At 41.7% G+C, this 21,103-nt stretch overlaps 1 protein-coding gene across 1 annotated transcript in view; it reads right to left on the reverse strand.

The window, feature by feature from the left end:
* LOC122560427 (uncharacterized) overlaps positions 1 to 21,103 on the reverse strand; it is a 217,752-nt gene that overhangs the window by 32,854 nt on the left and 163,795 nt on the right. Inside the window, exons 65-70 of the mRNA XM_087998070.1 lie at positions 16,293 to 16,448; positions 15,425 to 15,612; positions 13,815 to 13,900; positions 11,250 to 11,377; positions 9,241 to 9,396; positions 4,924 to 5,111 (exon numbers count right to left, since the gene is read on the reverse strand). Coding sequence (XP_087854196.1) covers positions 4,924 to 5,111; positions 9,241 to 9,396; positions 11,250 to 11,377; positions 13,815 to 13,900; positions 15,425 to 15,612; positions 16,293 to 16,448 — 902 coding nt within the window. The remainder of the gene's footprint in view (positions 1 to 4,923; positions 5,112 to 9,240; positions 9,397 to 11,249; positions 11,378 to 13,814; positions 13,901 to 15,424; positions 15,613 to 16,292; positions 16,449 to 21,103) is intronic.

A 21,103-nucleotide genomic window follows, 5' to 3' on the forward strand; every position in this document is an offset into this window, starting at 1 on the left:
TCATCTTCACAGAGGAGGGTGAAATTCATTCAAATTGTAATTCTTAAAAAAAAGGCTATAGACTTGTGTGAAAGTCCTGTAAACTATTTCACATTCTATCAACCTGTTAATTTGAAATGAACTCAAATAGTTTAAAATATTCAGGGTGAGAATTCATATAAAGGGTAAGGTTGTTTTTAGCTCCTCTGCATGCACAATCAAACAGCTGGTAAACATGAAGTCACTACTTAAAAGTATTGCGAGAGACCCAGCAACACAGTGACTGTATTGCCCAAGGTTTATCTTCTTTCCTGGAAAGTTAAAATCCCACAGCATTACCACCCTACTCTTCTTACAGATAACTGAGATCTCCTTACAAATTTGTTTCTCAACTTCCCACTGACTATTCTTACTTCTCAGTTCCACCCAAATAACTTCCCTGGACGTACTCCCCAGAATATCCTGCCTAGATACAGCTGTAATGTTTTCCCTTATCAAAAACACCACTCTCCCTCCTCTCGCCCCCTTTTCTATCCTTCCTGTAGAATCTATACCCTGGAACATTAAGCTGCCAGTCCTGAATATCCCTGAGGCGAAAGTGAGGACTGCAATTGATGGAGATTAGAGTCGGGAGTGTGGAAAAGCACAGCAGGTCAGGCAGCATCCGAAAAATGAGCAGGAAAATTGTGTTTTGGGCAAAAGCCCTTCATCAGGAATGAGGCTGGGAGTATCCAGGATGGAGAGATAAATGGGAGGGGGGTGGGGCTTGGGAGAAGGTAGATGAGAGTGTGAAAGGTGGATGGAGGTGGGGCAATGGTGATAGATTGAAGGGGAGGTTGGAGCAGATAGATGGGAAGGAAGATGGGCAGGTAGGACAGGTCATGAGGACAGTGCTGAGCTGGATGTTTAGAACTGGGATAAAGTGGGAGAGGGAAAATGTGGAAACTGGTGAAATCACATTGATGCCATGGGGTTGGAGGGTCCCAAGGCAGAAAATGAGGCGTTCTTCCTCCAAGCATCAGGTGGTAAGGGAGTGGTGATGGAGGAGGCTCAGGAGCTGCATGTCCTCAGCAGAGTGGGAGGGGGAGTTGAAGTGTTCGGCCATGGGGCATTGGGGTTGATTGGTGCAGGTGTCCTGGAGATGTTCCCTAAAACGCTCTGCGAGAAGGCATCCTGTCTCCGCAATGTAGAGGTGACCGCATCAGGAGCAATGACGTGTAGAAGTGCCGATGAAGCTTTGATGGATGTGGAAGGTTCCTTTGGGGCATTGGGCGGAGGTGAGGGGGGAGACGTGGGTGCAGGTTTTGCAATTCCTGCGGGGGAAGGTGCCAGGAGGGGAGAGTGAGTTGTTGGGGGTCTGACGAGGGATTGGCCTTTCCAGAAAGGGTGGGGAGGGAAATATATCTCTGGTGGTGGGGGCCATTTGTCGGTGGCGGAAATAGAGGAGGATAATGGATGGAGGTTGTTAGGGTGGAAGGTGAGGACCAGGGTTTTGTGTCTTTGTTGCGGTTGGAGGGGTTGAGTTCAAGGGTGTAGGTGCGGGAAGTGGATGAGATGCAGTGGAGGGCACCTTCAAGTATGTGGGAGGGGAAATTGCGGTCGTTAAAGGAGGTGGCCATCTGATATGTTCTATGGTGGAACTAGTCCTCCTGGGACCAGACATGGCGGAGGCAGAGGAATTGGGAATAAATATCCCGGTCTCTGTCATGTCTCTATAATTGCTATAATATCCCAGTCCCATATTCCTAACCACGCCCTGAGTTCATCTGCCTTACCTGTTAGGCGTTTTGCACTGAAATAATTGCAGTTTAATTTATCAGTCCTACCTCGTTCTCTGCTTTGTTTCTGCCTACCTTGACTGTTTGACTTGCTCCTTTTCCCAACTGCACCAATCTCAGGTAGTTCTCTTTTCTCACAATCTCCCTGGGTCCCACTCTGCAACCTTACTAGTTTAAATCCTCCCGAATATCTCTAGCAAATCTCCCCACCAGTATATTAATGCTTTTATTGGTCATTCATTGAGAATAAGAGTTGGAGATCATGTTATAGCTGTATAGGACATTGGTTAGGCCACTTTTGGAATAATGCATTAAATTCTGGTCTCCCTGCCATAGGAAGGCTGTTGTGAAACTTGAAAGAGTTCAGAAAAGATTTGCAAGGATGTTGTCAGGATTGGACGGTTTGAGGTACAGGGAGAGGCTGAATAGGCTGGGGCTATTTTCCCTGGAGTGTTGGCAGCTGAGGGGTGACCTTATAGAAGTTTATAAAATCATGAGGGTCATGGAGAGGGTGAAGAGTTAAGGTCTTTTCCATAGGGTAGGGAATTCCAAAACTAGACGGTATAGGTTTAAGGTGAGAGGGGAAAGACTTAAAAGGACATCAGGGGTAACTTTTTCACAGAATGTGGTGCGTGTATGGAGTGAGCTGCCAGAGGAAGTGGTGGAGGCTAGTACAGTTATAACATTTAAAAGGCATCTGGATGGGTACACGAACAGGAAAGGTTTAGAGGAATGTGGGCCAAATGCTGGCAAATGGGATTAGATTAATTTAGGATATCTGGTCAGCGTGGACAAGTTGGACCAAAGGGTGTGTTTCCATGCTGTACAGCTCTATGGCCATATTACACTATCTCTGAATAAATGAGTTGGGGCAATAATTGCAGGGTTGCCGATGGAAACCACTTTCCAACAACAAAAAAGTGTGACGCTATCAGTCCATCAGAAGAATGGACATCATACATTCTTCCCCATATGGTATAATATCCTTTCATAATTAATACCTTCCATAATATCTTCTGGAGATGGTCACCTTATACTTAAAAATGTGCAGAAAGGGGTCAAGAGGCAAACAAGCAGAGCCAAGCAAATAATACTTGTGAGGATAATGATTCATTAGAGCACTATGGCCAGTTTGAGTGGGGAGGTTCAGCTATATATAGAACAGGATGAAAATTGGCAAAGCAGCAAATGACATTGGGTTCAATAGTTGGGGAAACAATGATGAGCTTTTATGTCCCATGGACACGAATAATGTTTGAGGAATGAAAGATTGCTTCTTTAGTGTGAGGCTAATGTTGTTGTCAAATGGCTTTGGAGCTTTTTGAGGAATGAGTTTGAACAACCAGAGGTAATGAATTATGTCAGTTTTCTACATAGGTAGAAACAGGGATAAGCAGACGCTGGAGGAGTAGGAAAGTGACCAACAAGCAGCTCCTTAAATGGTAGCAAGCTCCACATTGGAGGATGGGTGGTTAGCTCAGTTGGCTGGACAGCTGGTCTGTAACGCAGAATAATAGCAACATCAAGGATTCAATTCTAGCACCAGTTGAAGTCACCCTAAAGGGCTCTCTTCCTCAACCTTATAAGATATAGGAGCAGAATTAGCCCATTGAGTCTGCTCTGCTGTTCAATCATGGCTGATATGCTCCTCACCTCTGTTTTCCAGCCTTCTGTCCATATCCCTTCAACCCTTTACCAATGAAAAATCTGTCTAGCTCTTTTTTAAGTTTATTCACTGTCCCAGCACTTTGGGGTAACGAATTCCACAGGTTCACAACCCTTTGGGAGAAGCAGTTTCTCCCCAACTCTTATAAATTTGCTGCCCCTTATCCTAAGACTATGACCTCACGTCCTAGCATGCTTCACAAGAGAAAGCATCCGCTCCATGTCTATTTTATACACACCTTTTATCATCTTGCATACCATAATTTGATCTCCCCTATTCTTCTAAAACCTCTCCCTTACTTGAGGTATGGTGAGCTGCAGGTTAAATCACTACCAGTCAACTCTCTCTCATTAGACAACAGCCCCATGGTCTGGGAAGATTATGGCAACTTTAAGTGACCTTTACTTTAACTTCCACATTACACCCCAGCGTCATTTGACAGTGAGCATCAACTAGAACAAGAGATACATGGCCTGACAGCTAGTGCAGGTAGGAAAGCATTTGACTCACAAGGTATTTGGACTAATTCTAATGGATAGGGACTATAAAGACCAGAGGGGTTACACCTCTACAGAATCAGAGCCAAACATTCTCTTGGGGGAAGGGGAAGGAGGAGAAGGGGGGTTGCAAGTGCTGTTGTACTTTGGCAACAAAAAACAAAATATAGACCAAGAAAACAACTCTGTGTGGGAATGACCTGGGCTGATTTGCTCTTGCCAAGAGCTAGCATGGAAACGGCAGGTTGAATAGCCTCTTTCTCTGCTTCTTCCAAAGCTGCAAAAAGCACCATGCCGGACTCAAAACACTAACTCTGAGTTTTGCTGTCCACAGATGCTGCCGAATCTGCTAAATATCTCCAGCATTCCCCGTTTTTGTTTCAAAATTAACCTTGGGGGTCTTCCAATTTACTCCTCTCATGTCCTACAATCTATGGGGAAGGGGAGAGGGAGGGAAGAGAGATGCAGTTACTTGGCAAAAGCCATCCATGCTAAAACTGTCCATCTGATTCAGAGTGCTACAGTGTCTGGACATTAAGCAGTCCTCATTTAAAAGGCAGATATGGCTCCACTCCAAGAGAGGAAATTTGATCATCTCAGACTGGGATAAAAGAGAACAGTTACTGGCATTATAGTCTTCTTATTCCTAATATTTGTTTATGAGAATGGGAAAAGCTTAAAAAGATTCCCTCACCAATACTTATTAGAGGGTGCATCTCAGTCTACAGCTCATCATAACGGAGACTGTGTGATCACCCAGAGATGTTTCTCACAATATATGTTTAGAAGTGAAGAGAAAAGAAAAAATGGAAACAAATCAAGATGATTGCAACAGTTCTGAGGACCCTTACATATTACATATATGCTCCAGTTCCATGTGATGCGTGTTCTCATTGGACAGAAGTTAATTACAGAGGTGTTCAGCTGAATGGTTACTGAATCATGCATGGAGTAACATGAAATTGTAAGCATTTCAGTTGAAGATGCATTAAATTGTACTTACATTCGTTTGAAGAGAGGACATGGGAATCTCCGGCTGTCATTGGAAGCCAAAACAGTCTTTGTGATTAATGGCAGGGATGGAATCAATGTGTTATTGAGCCATACGTCCACATCTATATCACTGACTCCAGACATACTTCGGTAAAACTCTTTCTGTAACTCTTCTACCACATCATCAAAATATTCACTCTGAAAAACAAAACAAGACTTTTTTTTTTAAAAGACTTAGGTAAAACAAATTCTCTCATCATGCCACATATTGCCTTTCAAATTATCAGACTTATTTATGAAAATCAGTTAACTTAAACCAGAAATAATTCTGAACATTAGTCACAACTAGGAAAAGATTTTGGAAGGATTTAAGTTATCTTCTGGTATTTTATGCGCCAGTTATAATGATAGCCATTACTATACATCCCATCTCCTCTCCTTTCCAACATGGCTCAGTGGTTAGCACTGCTGTCTCACAGCATCAGGGACCTGGGTTTGATTACGACCAGAAAGACTGTCTGTGTGGAGTTTGCACATTCTCCCTCTGTGTGCGTGGGTTACCTCTGTGTGCCCTGGTTTCCCCCCACAATCCAAAGATGTGCAGGTCAGGTGAATTAGCCATGAGAAGTTGCCCATAGTGTTAGGTGCTTTAGTCAAACAGAAATAGGTCTGGGTGGCTTACTCTTCAAAGGATCGGTGTGAGCATGTTGGGCCAAATGGCCTGTTTCCATACTGTAGGGAATCAATCCTAAGAGGCCACTTAGCCCATGGTGTCCATGCTGGTCAACAAGGATCTGACTATATTACATAAAAACAGAAAGAATTGTGCATGCTGGAAATTAGGAATTGATGGAATTCTGAGGAAAGATCATTGAACCCAAAACATTAACTCAGATTTCTCTCCACAGAAGTTGCCAGGCCTGCTGAGCAATTTACATTTTTGTTTCTGACGACACTGCACATTTTACAGCTCTTAGCCCTGGATCCTAGGGCAAGACAAGTGAAGATCTAACCATTGCCAAAATGTTACAAGAGTTTATGACTCAACCACCCTTTCAGATAGTAAGCTCTAGACTCGCATTCTGGATGAATAAAGATTTCTACAACTCTTCTCTTCTTTCACTTGAAATTTATGTCCTTTGGTTATTGACATCTGTACTGATGGAAAAGATGCCTTCACATCCATCTTATGTATGCCTCTGATATTCTTGTACTCTTCTATCTCTTTCCACCTCCTCCTTCAAAAGAAAGCGACCCCAGCCGAGCCATTCTTTCCTTGCAGCTCAGACCCTCCAAGCCCAGGTAGTATCCTGGTCAATCTCCTCTGCACCCTCTCTAGTGCAATCACATCCTTCCAATATATTCCTGGTTGCCTCATCAAAAAAAAAGTCAATCAGGCTTTTCAAACATGACCATCCCTTAACAAATTCATGCTGACTATCCTTGATTAACCTATGTCTCTCTAAGGAGAAAGTGAGGACTGCAGATGCTGGAGATCAGAGCTGAAAATGTGTTGCTGGAAAAGCACAGCAGGTCAGGCAGCATTCTGTGTTCCTGAAGAAGGGCTCATGCCCGAAACGTCGATTCTCCTGTTCCTTGGATGCTGCCTGGCCTGCTGTGCTTTTCCAGCAACACATTTTCAGCTATGTCTCTCTAAGCACAGATAGAATTCTGAGGGACAGGACACTCCTAATAACTTCCCCATCACTGAGGTTAGACTGACTGCAATTTCCTGGTCTATCTCTTCATCCCACTTTTAATAAAATGACCATGTTAGCAGTCTTCCAGTCTTCTGGCACCATACCTGTGGCCAGAGAGGATTTGAAAATACCGCCAGGGTCTGCTACTACCTCCGTTTTCCCTCAATATTAATTGCTTCTCATAGTTCACAATCATTCACTCGTATGCCTGCACCTATATCATTTTTTTCCACCAACGCGATGTACTCATTGAGGACTGTGCCCACCACTTTCAGGTTCACACACAGATAGCCCAACAGGCCTTACTCATTTCTTCACTGGTGTCTTATTCTTCATATATTTTTAAAATCCCTTTGTGTTTTCTTTATTCTACCTACCAATGCTTCTTCATGCATCTCTTTGCTTTCCTAAATTCCCCCCAGCACTTTTTTTATATTCCTCCCAGGACTCTATCCTATTGAGACCCTTTATTTGACACAAGAGTCTCTTTCTTTCTTCACCTTAACATTTATGTCCCTTGACATCCTGTGTTCTCTGGCCTTTATCCCACCCTGTTTGTCTTTACAGGAAAAGCAATTGCCCTGTTCTTTCACTATTTCCTCCTTGATTGCCTCCCACTGCTCTGACACAGTTGCATCTGCAAGTAGCTGTTCCCAGTCCTGAAAACAAAAAAATGCTGGAGATTTGCGAGCAGGGGGATGGTGGTATAGTGGTGAGCATAGCTGCCTTCCAAGCAGTTGACCCGGGTTCGATTCCTGGCTATCACAGTGTTGTGGTTTCTAAACTGATGACACAGTGGTTAGCACTGCTGCCTCACAGAGCCAGACACCTGGGTTCAATTCCCGCCTCAGGTGACTGACTATGTGCAGTTTGCACATTCTCCCCGTGTCTGCGTGGGTTTCCTCCGGGTGCTCTGGTTTCCTCCCATAGTCCAAAAATGTGCAGGTCAGGTGAATTGGCCATGCTAAATTGCCCATAGTATTAGGCAAGGGGTAAATGTAGGGGAATGGGTCTGGGTGGTTTGCGCTTTGGCGGGTCAGTGTGGACTTGTTGGGCCAAAGGGTCTGTTTCCACACTGTAACTAATCTAATCACTGCGGGTCAGGCAGTTTCCATGGAGAGGGAGCAAGCTAAAGTTTTGAGTCTAGATGACTCTTCATCAGAGCTGAAGGGAAGCTCTGATGAAAAGTAATCTAGACTCAAAACGTTAGCTTGTTTTTTTCTCTATGGATGCTGCCATTATGATCTCCAGCATTTTTTGTTTTCAGTACAGATTCCAGCCCCTCAAGTAATTTGCTGCTCCCAGTCCACTTGGGCCAAATTGTGTCTCATCTTAATAAAATTTGCCTTTGCTCCAATTTAGAACTTTCATTTCCTGCCTATCCTTATTCTTTTTCATGAGTATCTTATATTTAATTCAGTTATGGTCACTTTCTCCAAATTGGCTGCCATATTGTTAAATCTTCAACATGTCCAGGCTCACCTTCTGACGTCTATTAGGACCAGAACTGCCTTGTCATTTTTTTGGCCGGCTAAATACTGTCCAAAAATGTTCTCTAGGATGCAATCTTAGAATATTGTTCCCTTCCTACTTTGCACACTGCAATTACCCCAGTAAATATGTCGGAGGTTAAAATTCCCTACTATTGCTGCCTCAATATTCTTACTTTACTCTGAAATTTAACTAAAATTTGATCCTCTATAATTTTTGTTTCTACCCATATGGCCTCATTTGGTGATTCTTCCAAGATATCATTCCTTCTCCCTGCAGTTGTTGATTCCTTGATTAATATTGCCTCATTTCCCCACTCCCAACCACTCCTTTTCTATTCCTCTATCTATCTTGGCCCAATACTCTACAACCAGAAGTGTTGACAGACAAGCCTCAGTCATAGCTATAACATCATACTCCCACTTACCTATCTGTGCTTTCAGCTTGTCTGCCTTCGTTTTCAGTCTCCTTGCATTCAAACAAATTCCATTCAGCCTTGCTAAACTCACGTCTTTCTGAGCTAGTTTACATTTCCTCCACCTTCCAGACTCAATCATATTCTACCTTCTAATTCCAACTCAGTTTCTCACCTCTATCAGTTACTTGCTAGGATCATATCTTCTTGCTGAACTAGTTTAAAATTGCCCAACAGCACTAACAAACCTCCTCGCGAGGATATTGATCCCATTCCTGTAGAGATGCAACTGTCCAACTTGTACAGGTCACCTCACTCCTCAAAAAATAATTGCTATGTCTCCCACGCACTGTCATTGAGTTTTCCTCTCTGAATGTGGCTGTGGATGTGATTATCATTAATGTGGTATATCATAGCCATTATAATTATGGGATCATTGTGGAAGAGAGTTAAAACTGTGCATTAATCAGAAAAAAAGTGAGGGAGTTGCGGATCTGAAACAGGTAGAGAAAGGCAAATTTCCAAACACTTGCGCCCAGCAAAATCTTCCATTTACTCGTGTGCAGGTAACAGATCCATTTGCTTACACTCCAGGTCAATTCGACACTTAGACATCAGGCACATTGCTCTGATGTAGTGGACTCTATTTTGGTAGAACCACTACAGTTTATCTGCATTACATCCTACGATCTCAAAAGTAGAAGTAACATTTGCAACTCACGTCTTGGATGTTTTTGAAAAATTGATCAATAAGTATCACTAATTTATCGACGGATTGGAAGTGGATCAACACCCTGACTAGAATCACACTGCTGTCAATGAACCCAGGCGTGCTCAGCACATCAGCCAAATTTCTTGGGTCAATACTATCCAGGACCTGTAAAACACAACACAGAATTATTCAGCTATATGCATATCTGGAAGCAGACTCCAAAAAACAAATAAATGCAGACCTACCCCTACTGTGTCAAAAATACAGAGATGCTGTGCTGGTTTATCAATATTTAGTTACCAAAGCGCAATAGACACACAAACTCCAGGAGAGATAATGGGGCAAGAAGCATTTAAATCTAAACAGTGCCAGTACTCATTTCAGGGGATAATTTCTCTTCTTCCAATTTCATTCTCTGAATCTCTCTTACTCTGTTTCTCTCTGATCCTGTATCATATCTGTATTCTGCTTTTCTCTTTCGCACCTCCCCAAGAGGTGGCCCTCGACTTTTCAGATGTCCTTTTCCTTCAATTCTCTTTCTCTCTCCTTCCATGTCTCAAGTCCTTGAGCCGGTTCCCTCTCTCTCTGCCCCCTTTACCAGTCACTGTGAAGTCTTCTGCTTCTTTAATCTGAACCCACTCCAATCCATCAAAGTATCTGTTCCTCATGCATTTTCAGTTGCATTATTCACATTAACAGTCCTAAGCATGGCTCTTTTTTTTTAAAGAAAAGGTCACCCTGGTCTTCAAGGTGAATTTATTTTCATATTTATTTTTATTAAAACAGATACAAAACTCAGAATGCATTTGCCAAATAGAATTTTTGTAAAGAACAAGTAAAATGGGTGTGACTCTGAAATCTATAAAGGACTGTCTAAACATGTAAAAACAAAATTACTGATAAGTTATTCGCTTGCTCATCTTTCGTAAATTAAATTCAGATATTGTTTAAAGTTTTCAAAAAAATCTCTATTGCACATCATTCAAGTTGGTGAAGGTATGTCAAAAGTATAATAGCTCAAATTAACTTTTCTTTAGTCTTCAGGAGTTACAAGTGAATCCGAAGAGATGGATATGGATGAGGATGAGAACACTGAAGACATGGCAATGCATTAGTTATCGGTTTACACCTTGCCAGTACTTAGTTCCATTGATTTCAGTATAACTGAATACCAGGCACATTGCTTTATGGGTGGAAAATACAATGCCACAGATATTGTGATCCTGTGCACCCACAATTTAACCAAGGATGCTCTAGGATTAGAAGTGGAATTGTTTTTGATATAAAATTACCAGATTGAATGGGCGGATTCTTCCCATTTTCAGAAAGATGATGGATTTAATGACGAATTTCAGAGAAATACATGTCAGACCAATGGTTCCAAAGATCACGCAGTGCTGAATAAGCACGAACCGAGCGGTGACATGATATGCAGAACAAAGTGTCTATTGTGCTTTAATTGGACACTTTGCCACAGTTTTTCTGGTGGCAACTGAGTTCCCCTCAAAGGTGGCACCTTGTGACTGGCAGGTCTGGGGAATCCACGAGGCTATGTGATTCCCACAGGAACTGCAGCCATCGGTGAGCTACACTTGTAGCCACCTGCCAGCCTGTGGAGGAATTCTACTGCCAGAGGAATGGCCTTGCAGTCATTTCCTTACTCCATTAAATACTTTTACAGAAGGTGCCACAGAACGCTCTTTACTGTCCTCCCTCCAAATATGGCAGCAACCAGCTCAAATACTCAGGCAGCATCCTTTCACGATCTCAGGCTTAAGCCTGTAGCCTCAATCACCCTTATGATGTTCTAACTGGACCTCAGACCTGTCTGGTCTCATAATTGGTCATTGACAAGAAGATTTCCCAGCAGCAAGAGCATGCTCAGAGCTGAAAACTCACTTCTATGGCCGAAGATTCCACTCATTGTTCTAGCAGCAGGTGGCTAAGCAAACAAACTTGGTTTTTAAATACACGTTCACACCCATCTCAGTTGAGCAAACAATTAAATTGCTTTTTACCTCACGTTCACGGCCAGGTGGAACCAGTGAATATGCATCACTTAGAGTGAGAAAGTTGGAAAAACCTTGGAAATAGTCCTTCAGGTACAGAATGAAACTGGTGTTTGCAAAACACATGGCAGTGGACACTGGAGATAAAAAGCAGTAAATGTTCAGTAAGTTTTTTAATAACCATGTTAAAAAAAGTTAGTTACCCATGAACATAGAAAATAGGAGCAGGAATAGGCCATTCGGCCCATCAAGCCTGCTACATATAATCGTGGCTGATCACCAACTCAATAGTCTATTCACGCTTTCCCTCCTATCCCTGATCCCTTTAGCCCCAAGCCAACATCTGTTTGATATCACAAAATGTGTTGGCCAGGTCTGCTTTCTGTGGTAGTTAATTCCACCATTCCTTGGGCGAAGAAAGCTCAAATTGTGCAACAGGATGAAACTAATGGAACTATTTAATAAATGGTTCTTAAATTTCTAACAGCCATTATCAACAAAGTTCAGCTAACCAAAAATATCAGTCAAAAGATTACTTCATTCTATTTCGAGGCCTGAAATGAGGCTAAATGCTTTGGTAATATTTTCTGTTGTATTAGTTGTTAGTAATGTTTCCCATGTTTAAAAATGTGAGTACTGCATGCTGCTTATCCTCAGTTATTTTGAATGTATTAGAAGTCAATCATCAGGCATTACTTTTTTTGTGGGAATGGGCATCCAGTTTAGATAAAGTAGAGTGAGAGCCCCAAGTCCTGTTCCTGAACCTAGTACTCATGAGAGGAAGGGCGGGGGACAGGATTGGAAGAATAGAGTAGATTTTGCATTTTTCATAGAGGGAGCTACAAACTGCAATTGTCTTTTAGCAGATCTGATTTTTATTCATGATGTGCCCTAAATATGACATGAAATCTAAATCTTTGATAAAAAATGGACCACAGAATTATTTGAAGAGGTCTAAAGCTGTCAGACTTATTTGACTACCCTTTTGGATAAGTCCAGATACCCCTTCAGAACAGGTCCATGTAAGACTTTATAAGATGGAAGAGTGCCCCAGTACAACGGTGACAGTCGACATGAATGCGTGTGGAAGTTAGATAGGTTCAGTTAAACTGTCAAATATTTGAGATGTTTAAATTGCTCTTTAGTTTAAAAAGAGTTTACAATTGAAAACAAATCACAGACTTGCTATTTCACTGTCTGTTAACATAAGCCTGGAGTGTTTCAAGGGATGTGAGCAGCATGATTGATTCAACAAACTGTCGTTAGCACAGTGAGGTATCTGGTAGTTCACAGTTAAATTGACAGCTCCAAGTTGTTACAAATTCTTTGCAACAGGGAAATGAATACAAAACCTTATTTTTGAATAGGTAATAAATACTTGAATTAAATATTTACTTTCATAAGGGGTTAAGCAATTGAAAAAAAACATTCTTTATAATGAATGATTTTTTTAAAATAAAGTCACAACTGACACATAGAAGGTTTTTTTTTCATCTCAGCATGTCTCCCAAGGTGGACATTGGATGAAGGGTGTAAAGACAAAAGTTAGCGCATAGGGCCATGGGTTGACATGACTTGAAACCAAGATCTCATAATGACTATGAAGGGACGGAATAAGAGATTAGCTATAGGGCAGTCGAGAGGGGAATAGAGTTGGCATGGCGGGCATGAGAGACCATGATAGAGTGGTGGTGGGGGGGGATGCTTGAAGTGCCATTTGTTGACATGGTTAGGATATGCAGAGTGGTGTGGTTACCAGGGTTTTGGGTAGTGAGAACCAGAGGCCTTTTTGTTTTGTTGCTATGGTTATAAATAGGACCAAATCCTGGATTACCAAGGCCAGCACCTGACATAAACAAACTCCTGATCCAGCAGACTATATGGCTTCCTCTGCACTGTATTTAAAAGGTGGCGGGTCAGACTCCACTTGGCATCCACCCCATTGGAATGAGAATCTGACCATATAGGTGCTTTCTCCGAAGTTAGGCTTTGTGGAGTGGGGACTTACCCTGATACTGCCCTCCCTACTCAAGAGTACAAATTCAGGCCAATGCACGGGGCTACTATAAAATGCAGAAGAGATCAGGTCAGAGTCTGACAGATCCCTTTCTAGAGGAATATTTTATATATGTATCAGAACATTTACAAGTACTTGCTGATGAAGATTATTTTGGACATTCTATTAATGAGTAAAGTTTAGTTGGATGCAGTTGTTGAATGTAAATTATCTACCTTAACTCAACTCACCAAACCGTTGAGCTTTTGATGCGACTCTAATTTATAAGGAGACACAGATTATACTTATAAGAGAGGCCAGTTTTGCTACGCATGAGGGAATGTCTTATGTAGACCAGCATTTTGCTACATTGTTTTTATATGTGATAAGTGTCTTAGCTTAAAGATATTTTAAAGAAAGCAACACTTAAAAACTGATGTTTTTGTTATGGCTGTTCTGATGGAACATAAAAAGTGCTCTTTGGAAGAGTTACGCACATGTTTTGAAAAGCCATTGAACCACAAGGTGTCGTAAACTACTGAACAGAAACAGCTATCAATATTAATGTATTTTAATACCTTTAGCTCTAAGCAATAATTTTCTATATATGAATTCTTGATCACTCTTACTCAGCAGATTTTTGGCATAGCTCAATGTTGAGACACTGTAGAAAATAAACAGAAATACATCAGAAACAGGTTGCTGAAGTTAACCATCAAAACATGCCAAGTTGAAATGGCTCTCAGGTCTACTTCTAAGAATTGTGTAGGAAAGTTGTTGTGTAATTTAACTCTTTAGATACCTGTTAATCCATTTACTCTAAATTAATTTGTGAACTGATCAAAACAACATATGATGAAATTTCAAATATAAGGTCTGTTCAAAAATGAATATTAAGAATGCCTCAGCCACACACAAGCACACTGTAAACAAATCTGAATTTTCTATCCTATACTAGTGGATGTTCAGGGAGAAGGTCTATCCCTCTTTCCCAGGAGAACTGTGGACAAATAGTAAATACAATGCTAGTCACTTCCCAATAACAAATAAAAATTATGCACACATTGATTCATTAAAAAATGAAATATTACATTTTCTCTCATACTGATGTAACATTTCATAACTAACATTTGAATTGTGAAAATTCATCAAACATCTCTAAGATTTTTCAGTATCACTCAATCTATTATTGTCTTGTCAATATCATCCAGTGCAGTTGCCATAGTCTTACCAGACCATAGGGCTACTGTCTCATTAGAGAGAGATGACTGGTGGTGGTTTAACCTCAGGGCCACCATGCCCGAATGATTCTAATGAAAGCACATTCTGAAAAGTTAGAAACATGTGAATTACGACTTTATCTGAAACCTCTTAAGAACAGGAGAGGTGAGTGTCAGCACAAAGTCAACCCTGTACTCTTGACTTGCCCAGTGTTCAACTGCACAGCAATCCTCAGACCAACACAACTTGCAGCCCCACACATTACTCTCTCTGCTTAAAGGCATCTTCTACTCTGCCTTCATTTAATCAGCCAACATTCATTATCACTCCTGTCCATTTATCACATATTGACCTCGAAGAGAAAACACTATTCTGTTACAGGTATTACCTTTTCTCATCTATTTGCCCTCATTCATTCCTAAATGTTCTAACTCTTTGGCTGAATTTCGTTTCCAAAAGGTACAGAGGTCCAACTGAGCATTTTTGATGTAAGTTTATTCACTCAATGTTGACAGGTTATTTGAGAGATCGACTCATGGTAAAATATTAATTTTGAGATATTGAATGTCATTAAGAAATAAATGGAAATATTCTCACTTCATTCCCAAAAATACAATGGGTTAACCGAATTCTTGGATAGTAAACATGAAAATGCCAACTAGTGTCTAAACCAACAACGTATTTGAATATACGAGTAACCTACCACTGTATATGTGTGTGTGTATAATATATATATATAAAAATAAATAAAAACACATATACAGATACATATGTATGCGTGTGGAAAGGGAAATGCAAAAGTTTCTGTGTGAATGTTGTGACCAATATGTATGATCTGATTTCAATGCAGGAATGCAATAGAGGTGATCTTGGAGTGTATGTTGATTGTGAGAGATTTGTACTGTTTAAGATTATTGAATTCAACAACAAATTGTAAGGATTTTAGTTCAACATAGAAATAACTTGCATTTCTCCGAAAGAGGAGCATGGGATTTTCAGGGAAATGTTGGAAGTCAAGACGGTTTCGACGATCAATGGCAAAGATGGAAGTAGTGTTTCATTAAGCCATTCTTTCACATCTATTTCACTGAGTCCAGAGAGGCTTTTCAGAACTTCAGACTGCAGACCGATTATGACAGAAGTTAAGGTATCAATCTGGCAAAGAAGAAGACAGTTTTACTTTACAGCAAAATATTACAATTCTACCATGATAACACAAATTCCCTCAAATTGCCATATGCTTTCCTTCTACTCATTAGATTAATGAGTGATCAGTTTTCCAAAATAGGGAACTTCAATTAAGTACTTGTTATGACCAGTTTTAGGTAATAAAAGGGTTGAAACTACATTTTCTTGATTTTGATGGTGAATTTTAACCATTTTGTCCCACCCACTGCTGTTCCCTTAACAGGACGTGAGTTCAATGCCAACACTATGGAAAAAACAGCTCAGAAAATCACATCATGGATAAGTAAGGGCAAGGTTAGTTTTCACAGGGCAGTTAATAGTTGGAAAAATGATACTTGGAGTCAGCTTTTTTTGGACAGTCCCAAATTTCAGCCAACTTAGGGGCTCGTGCACCTGAAGTGGGTCAAGAATAACAAGATCCCACAATCCTTGAGTACCGAGCAAAATCTTTCATATGTTAGACTATGGGCAACAGATCCATGCCTTTGTCTTCCTTTTAATAAGACACTTAGTCCTCCCAGGTACTCTCGCACTATGCACCCCGTATGCTCAGCTCCAATATAATGGAAATAATTTTGGAAAATACGTTACAATTGATCTGCGAAGTGCCGTGATTTCAAAAGTGAAAAAAAACATTTCCAGCTTACATTTGGTATTTTGGTGATGAATTCTCCTACAAATAAATTCAGATCCTGGATGGAATGGATGTTGATTAAGATATTGGTCAGGATCTCAAAGTCATTGATGAATCCAGGCTTACTCAGTAAATCAGCCAATTCACTGGGACTAATGCTGTTCAACACCTGTAAAATATAACGGGGACATATTCATCTTGAGTATTCAACAGATGAACATTGGGTGCTTCTGGGGCAAATCTTGTTAAATGAGATTTCACATGGAAAAAATACATTTTTCAAATGTAAAAGTACACCAAATGTTCATGGGGTGCAACTTCACTCTGCCTCTCTGCAGGAGCAGGACATTATAGAAGTCAGAAAGAAGTTGGGTAGCTCTCCACATCATTCCAGGTCACCAACGTTTGGACACAGATCAAGAAAAATCCATTCCATGCATTGCACAACAGGCAAAGTAGGGCTGAAATAAAAGTTCAAAGTCACACTCCTTTGCCACCAAGCACAACACATTACACTTCAATTTCAAATTCCAATGCTGTATGCAGTTTTGTACTAGCTTTCAATATTGGTGGGATTGGAGGATTAGTTTTCCAGGAACTCCTGCAGAGCTGAATTTGGAACCGCAAATCACGGAATCACCAGACATTTTGCTATCCCGTTTATGATGTTATTTTATGATTTTATACATGCTTTAGTCAATTTTATTGTTGGTTTGTCTGGACGGGACCAGATGGATGAGAAGTGGCACAGCAATCACCATTACCTGGGCCTGTTTGACAAAAAAATTGCAGAGAGCGCCTCGAACATACAGGGCCCTATCAAAGTGATTAACTTCATAGCCCTAACAAAAGCAGTAACACAGGAGGTCACACTTGCCCAACAGGCTGGTGCAGACTCTAACAACCTTAATACTTCTTCCTCCGATTTCCCTAATCTCTCTCCAGTACCTCTCTCTCATTTACCTAACACATAAAAGCAAAATACTGCTGTCACAGAGAAACTGATGTATAAACTAAGAACAATGGAAATACTCTTCAGGTCTGTCAACTCCTTTTGGTAAAAGAACTGCATTAATGCTTCAGGTCTTTGACCGTACATTTCTTTCTCGCTTCCCCACCAGCCGGCATCCCATTGTTCCTTTGGATAATTGTGTCTGAGGTCCACAGTATCGTTCTATCATTCCTATAGTTCAAGATGGCAGTGGAGTAGATGGGCTAAGCCTGGAGCTGGTCCGCTCCTGTCGGTTTTATCCTTTTGTGTTTAAGCTCTTCCTCTTGTATTTTTCATTTTTCTTTGATTTCTTTGACGTCTGGAGAGCAGCAGGTGAAGGAGGAGGCCTATGGCGTTGCGGAAATGGCACCTACACCAGGACAAGCTGTCACGGCTCCATCCAAGTCCAGGGTTCTCTGGGTTGACTGCCTAGGCCAGGATTCACAGGCCGGGCTAAGGCTCAAAATGCGCGGCTAGGCCCAGGTGTCCTGAAAGAGGAGGAGTGGCGGCCTCAGCACAGTGTGGTAGGTTCCTTGTGGTATGATGTTCTTGTCACCTTGAAGAGGTTTTCTTCTTCTTCAGCTATCTTTGGATTTCCAAAAGATCTTTGATGAGGGCACTTACATAACAGACATTCAGTGTGTGGAGTCAGGAAAAATTATCGAAAAGCTAACAAGCTACCTACAGAGCAGAAAACAGGAGCTACTGAGACTGGCAAAAGATGCAAAACTTGAAAGGGTTCAGAAAAGATTTACAAGGATGTTGCCAGGGTTGGAGGATTTGAACTATAGGGAGAGGCTGAACAGCCTGGGGCTGTTTTCCCTGGAGCGTCGGAGGCTGAAGGGTGACCTTATAGAGGTTTACAAAATTACGAGGGGCATGGATAGGGTAAATAGGCAAACTCTTTTCCCTGGGGTCGGGGAGTCCAGAACTAGAGGGCATAGGTTTAGGGTGAGAGGGGATAGATATAAAAGAGACCTAAGGTGCAACTTTTTCACACAGAGGTTGGTACGGGTATGGAATGACCTGACAAAGGAAGTGGTGTAGGCTGGTACAATTGCAACTTTTAAGAGGCATCTGGATGGGTATATGAATAGGAAGGGTTTGGAGGGATATGGGCCAGGTGCTGGCAGGTGGGACTAGATTGGGTGGGATATCTGGTCAGCATGGATGGGTTGGACCGAAGGGTCTGTTTCCATGCTGTACATCTCTATGACTCTATGGAGGATTTGAACTATAGAGAAAAACTGTAATAGGCTGGGATTGTTTTCCCTGGACTATCCGAGCTGAGTGGTGACGTTATAAAGGTTTATAAAATGATGAGGGGCATGGATAGGATAAATAGACAAGGTCTTTTCCCTGGGTGGAGGAGTCCAGAACTAGAATGCATAGGTTTAGGGTGAGAGGGGAAAAATATAAAAGGGACCTAAGGGGCAACATTTTCACGCAGAGGTTGGTGCCTGTATGGAATGAGCTGCCAGAGGAAGTAAATTACAGCATTTAAAAGGCATCAGGATCGGTAGATGAATAGGTAGGGTTTAGAGAGATATGGGCCAGGTGTTGGCAAATGGGACTAGATTAGGTTAGGAAATCTGGTCGGCATGGATGAGTTGGTCCAAAGAGTCTATTTCCGTGCTGTACATCTCAATTATTCTACGACTCCTATATGGGTAACAGTGAAAGCCAACATAGTTTGCCTTCCAATAGATATTCATGACTACTACCATGAACCCTACTTACTTTAAGGGTTGTGGGAACCCATGAAACACTTCCACTATAATTCCACGGCCAGAAGACTAACCACTCTGGAGAGTGATATAAAGATTGCAAAAACAGCAAACATATGTTAAAAGTGAAGAGTAACAAAATGGTCTGGAAGGTGCACGTGAGTTTGAACTAGTCTATTAAATCTGAAGTACAGATTCCAGGAAGATGCAGAAGAGTAGAAAAGACCCAAGAAATGTGACTGTCTTGTTAATATATAATCATCCACTCTAATTTGTAATAATCACCATAAATGTTGCAATACCCAGTAATGGAGAGTAGTGTGATCTGTACAAATTTGGTTCTAGAGAGTTCAGAGGTGACCTCAGCCATAAACAATGAGCTCCTTTGACACTAAGTAAAAGTTGTAGAGTCATACAGCACGGAAACAGACCCTTTGGTCCAACTTGTCCACACCCACCATAATCCCAAACTAAACTTGTCCAATTCCGTGCTGTAAATCTCTCTCCTCTCACCTTAAAAATATGCCCCCTAGTCTTGAAATCCCCCACTGTAGGGAAAAGACAGGTGCCATTCGCTCGATCTATACCCCTCATGGTCTTTTCACCCTCTATAACATCACCTTTAAACCTCCTACGCTCTGATAAAAAGTGTACCAGTCTTTCAAGTCTCTGCTTGTAGCTCAGACCATCATCCTCGGTAACATCCTGGTAGATATTTTATGAATCCTCGCCAGCTGAACAATAGCCTTCCTTTAACAGTCAAGCAGAACTAGACACAGTATTCCAGAAAAGGCCACAACAAGATCCCCCATACAACCTCAATATAACGTTCCAATTTCTATATTCAAAGGTCTGAACACTGAAGGCAAGTGTGCTAAATGTCTTCTTAACCACCTTATCTATATGTGATGCAAATTTTAAAGCATTATACAGTCAGAGATGTAAAGCATGGAAACAGACCCTTCGGACCAACCTGTCCATGCCGACCAGATATTCCACACAATCTCGTCCCACCTGCCAGCACCCGGCCCATATCCCTCCAAACCCTTCCTATTCATATACCCATCCGGATGCCTCTTAAATGTTGCAATTGTACCAGCCTCCACCACTTCCTCTGGCAGCTCATTCCATACATGTACCACCCTCTGCGTGAAAACGTTGCCCCTTAGGTCTCGTTTATATCTTTCCCCTCTCACCCTAAACCTATGCCCTCTAGTTCTGGACTCCCCGACCCCAGGGAAAAGACTTTGCCTATTTATCCTATCCATGCCCTTCATAATTTTGTAAACCTCTATAAGGTCACCCCTCAGCCTCCGACACTCCAGGGAAAACAGCCCCAGGCTGTTCAGCCTCTCCCTATAGCTCAGATCCTCCAACCCTGGCAACAACCTTGTAAATCTTCTCTGAACCCTTTCAAGTTCCACAACATCTTTCTGATAGGAAGGAGACCAGAATTGCATGCAATATTCCAACAGTGGCTAATCCAATGTCCTGTACAGCCGCAACATGATCTCCCAACTCCTATATTCAATACTCTGACCAATAAAGGAAAGCAAACCAAACGCCTTTTTCACTATCCTATCCACCTGCGACTCTACTTTCAAGGAGCTATGAACCTGCACTTCAAGGTCTTTTTGTTCAGCAACACTCCCTAGGACCTTACCATTAATTGTATAAGTCCTGCTAAGATTTGCTTTCACAAAATGCAGCTCCTCGCATTTATCTGAATTAAACTCCATCTGCCACTTCTCAGCCCATTGGCCCATCTGGTCAAGATCCTTTTGTAATCTGAGGTAACCCTCTCCGCTGTCCACTACACCTCCAATTTTGGTGTCATCTGCAAACTTACTAACTGTACCTCTTATGCTCGCATCCAAATCATTTATGTAAGTGACAAAAAGTAGAGGACCCAGCACCGATCCTTGTAGCACTCCACTGGTCACAGGCCTCCAGTCTGAAAAGCAACCCTCCATCATCACCCTCTGTCTTCTACCTTTGAGCCAGTTCTGCATCCAAATGGCTAGTTCTCCCTGTATTCCATGAGATCTAACCTTGCTAACCAGTCTCCCATGAGGAACCTTGTCGAACGTCTTACTGAAGTCCATA

Source organism: Chiloscyllium plagiosum, unplaced genomic scaffold, assembly GCF_037043375.1.
Source record: "Chiloscyllium plagiosum isolate Xiang-an unplaced genomic scaffold, Cpla_swu_hap1 HiC_scaffold_20, whole genome shotgun sequence".
Taxonomy (NCBI): Eukaryota; Metazoa; Chordata; class Chondrichthyes; order Orectolobiformes; family Hemiscylliidae; genus Chiloscyllium; species Chiloscyllium plagiosum.